At 51.8% G+C, this 3,319-nt stretch overlaps 1 protein-coding gene across 1 annotated transcript; it reads left to right on the plus strand.

Annotated features, from left to right (window-relative positions):
• Positions 1–2,291: 2,291 nt before the first annotated feature.
• On the plus strand, positions 2,292–3,062 carry LOC124276592 (vegetative cell wall protein gp1-like). Its single transcript, XM_046712239.1, has 2 exons — positions 2,292–2,302; positions 2,561–3,062. Exons 1-2 carry the CDS (start codon positions 2,292–2,294, stop codon positions 3,060–3,062), a joined length of 513 nt encoding a protein of 170 aa, XP_046568195.1.
• Positions 3,063–3,319: the final 257 nt, after the last annotated feature.

A 3,319-nucleotide genomic window follows, 5' to 3' on the forward strand; every position in this document is an offset into this window, starting at 1 on the left:
TGGCGTCACCTGGTTCGTGAAAATTTTAATGCACATAGACATCTACTACTTCACGAGGTGCCACGACGTCAATACTAGAAGTATGCTATGCTCTCTGTGTCAGACAGACCCAATGTGTAGGATAAATCAATCACTGCCAATGCCTTCTCATCCCCTTCTCAGCTCCAGCAGCCTATACTCATCCCCTTCTCAGCTCCAGCAGCCTATACTCATCCCCTTCTCAGCTCTAGCAGCCTATACTCATCCCCTTCTCAGCTCTAGCAGCCTATACTCATCCCCTTCTCAGCTCCAGCAGCCTATACTCATCCCTTCTCAGCTCCAGCAGCCTATACTCATCCCCTTCTCAGCTCTAGCAGCCTATACTCATCCCCTTCTCAGCTCTAGCAGCCTATACTCATCCCCTTCTCAGCTCTAGCAGCCTATACTCATCCCCTTCTCAGCTCCAGCAGCCTATACTCATCCCCTTCTCAGCTCTAGCAGCCTATACTCATCCCCTTCTCACCTCCAGCAGCCTATACTCATCCCCTTCTCAGCTCTAGCAGCCTATACTCATCCCCTTCTCAGCTCTAGCAGCCTATACTCATCCCCTTCTCAGCTCCAGCAGTCTATACTCATCCCCTTCTCAGCTCTAGCAGCCTATACTCATCCCCTTCTCAGCTCTAGCAGCCTATACTCATCCCTTCTCATCTATACTCAGCAGCCTATACTCATCCCCTTCTCAGCTCCAGCAGCCTATACTCATCCCCTTCTCAGCTCCAGCAGTCTATACTCATCCCCTTCTCAGCTCTAGCAGCCTATACTCATCCCCTTCTCAGCTCTAGCAGTCTATACTCATCCCCTTCTCAGCTCTAGCAGCCTATACTCATCCCCTTCTCAGCTCTAGCAGCCTATACTCATCCCCTTCTCAGCTCTAGCAGCCTATACTCATCCCCTTTCTCAGCTCTAGCAGCCTATACTCATCCCCTTTCTCAGCTCTAGCAGCCTATACTCATCCCCTCTCCTCAGCTCTAGCAGCCTATACTCATCCCCTTCTCAGCTCTAGCAGCCTATACTCATCCCCTTTCTCAGCTCCAGCAGCCTATACTCATCCCCTTCTCAGCTCTAGCAGCCTATACTCATCCCCTTCACAGCTCTAGCAGCCTATACTCATCCCCTTCTCAGCTCTAGCAGCCTATACTCATCCCCTTCTCAGCTCTAAGGCAGTCTATGTCTCATCCCCTTCTCTCAGTTCCAGCAGCCTATACTCATCCCCTTCTCAGCTCTAGCAGTCTATACTCATCCCCTTCTCAGCTCCAGCAGCCTATACTCATCCCCTTCTCAGCTCTAGCAGCCTATACTCATCCCCTTCTCAGCTCTAGCAGCCTATACTCATCCCCTTCTCAGCTCTAGCAGTCTATACTCATCCCCTTCTCAGCTCCAGCAGCCTATACTCATCCCCTTCTCAGCTCTAGCAGCCTATACTCATCCCCTTCTCAGCTTCAGCCTATACTCATCCCTTCTCAGTTCCAGCTTGCTTATACTCATCCCTTCTCAGTTCTAGCAGTCTATACTCATCCCTTTCTCAGCTCTAGCAGCCTATACTCATCCCTTCTCAGTTCTAGCAGTCTATACTCATCCCTTTCTCAGTTCCTAGCAGTCTATACTCATCCCCTCTTCTCAGCTCTAGCAGTCTATACTCATCCCTTTCTCAGTTCTAGCAGTCTATACTCATCCCCTTCTCAGTTCAAGCAGTCTATAATCATCCCTTTTTCTCAGTTCCTAGCAGTCTATACTCATCCCTTTCTCAGTTCTTGAGCAGTCTATACTCATCCCTTCTCAGTTCTAGCAGTCTATACTCATCCCTTTCTCAGCTCTAGCAGCCTGGGACCGCCTCCGTGAAGTGTGATGAAGTTTAAGAGCGTCCGCCCGGAAGAGGAAGGTCGCGGGTTCGATCCCCGACCACGTCTTACCATAAGACGTTAAAATATGGTACTTGTTGGTCCCTGCCTGGAGCTCGGCATTAATGGGTACAACAAAGGACTGGTCGGCTCGGAGTCAGTATAATGTGTCTGAGTGGGGTATTCATGCTTCACTGCGGCATGGTATCTCAGTGGGCTGTAACTATAAAACCAGCTTAAGTCTGTGCTAGTACAAGCAGCCGCACATACACATACACGCATGCACGTCGTCATATGAGCGAAATATTTCTCAAGCACGACATTAAACCCAATTTCACCTCACCTCACCTCACCTCCAGCAGCCTATACTCATCCCCTTCTCAGCTCTAGCAACTCGTGAAGGTCCGGTACAGCATGAACTTTGAGTAACCCATGCTTGTCGTAAGAGGCGACTAACGGGATCGGGTGGTCAGGCTCGCTGGCTTGGTTGACACATGTCATCGGTTCATAATTGCACAGATCGATGCTCATGATGTTGATCACTGGTTTGTCTGGTCCAGACTAGTACAGACCGCCGCCATATAGCTGGAATATTGCTGAGTGAGGCGTAAAACTAAACTCACTCACTCACTCAGCTCTAGCAGCCTATACAGTATACTCATCCCCTTTCTTAACTCCAACAGCCTACACCCATCCCCTACTCAGCTCCAGCAGCCTACACTCATCCCTTTCTCAGCTCTAGCGGCCTACACCCCATCCCCTGCTCAGCTCCAGCAGCCTACACCCATCCCCTACTCAGCTCCAGCGGCCTACACCCATCCCTACTCAGCTCCAGCAGCCCTGCACCCATCCCTCTCTCAGCTCCAGCAGCCTCTGCCCATCCCTGCTCAGCTCCTGGCAGCCTACACACCCATCCCTGCTCAGCTCCTGGCAGCCTACACCCATCCCCTACTCAATTCCAGCAGCCTACACCCATCCCCTACTCAGCTCTGGCAGCCTACACCCCATCCCCTACTCTCAGCTCCTAGGCAGCCTACACCCCATCCCTTTCTCAGCTCCAGCAGCCTACACCCATCCCCTACTCAGCTCTGGCAGCCTACACCCATCCCTACTCAGCTCTCTAGCAGCCTACACCCATCCCCTACTCAGCTGCAGCAGCCTGCACCCATCCCTACTGAACTCTAGCAGCCTACACCCATCCCTACTCCAGCTCCAGCCCTACACCCATCCCTACTCAGCTCTAGCAGCCTACACCCATCCCCTACTCAGCTCTGTGCAGCCTACACCCATCCCTACTCCAGCTCCTGGCAGCCTACACCCATCCCTTCTCAGCTCCTGGCAGCCTACACCCATCCCCTACCCAGCCACCATACATACATAACATTCTGTCGGGTACAATATGTAAGTAGTGAGCATGTCAAAGTATGCCATGCGATAGTGGC

The sequence above is a fragment of the Haliotis rubra genome, unplaced genomic scaffold (genome assembly GCF_003918875.1).
Source record: "Haliotis rubra isolate DU_JTF1 unplaced genomic scaffold, ASM391887v1 Scf210, whole genome shotgun sequence".
NCBI classification, from domain to species: Eukaryota; Metazoa; Mollusca; class Gastropoda; order Lepetellida; family Haliotidae; genus Haliotis; species Haliotis rubra.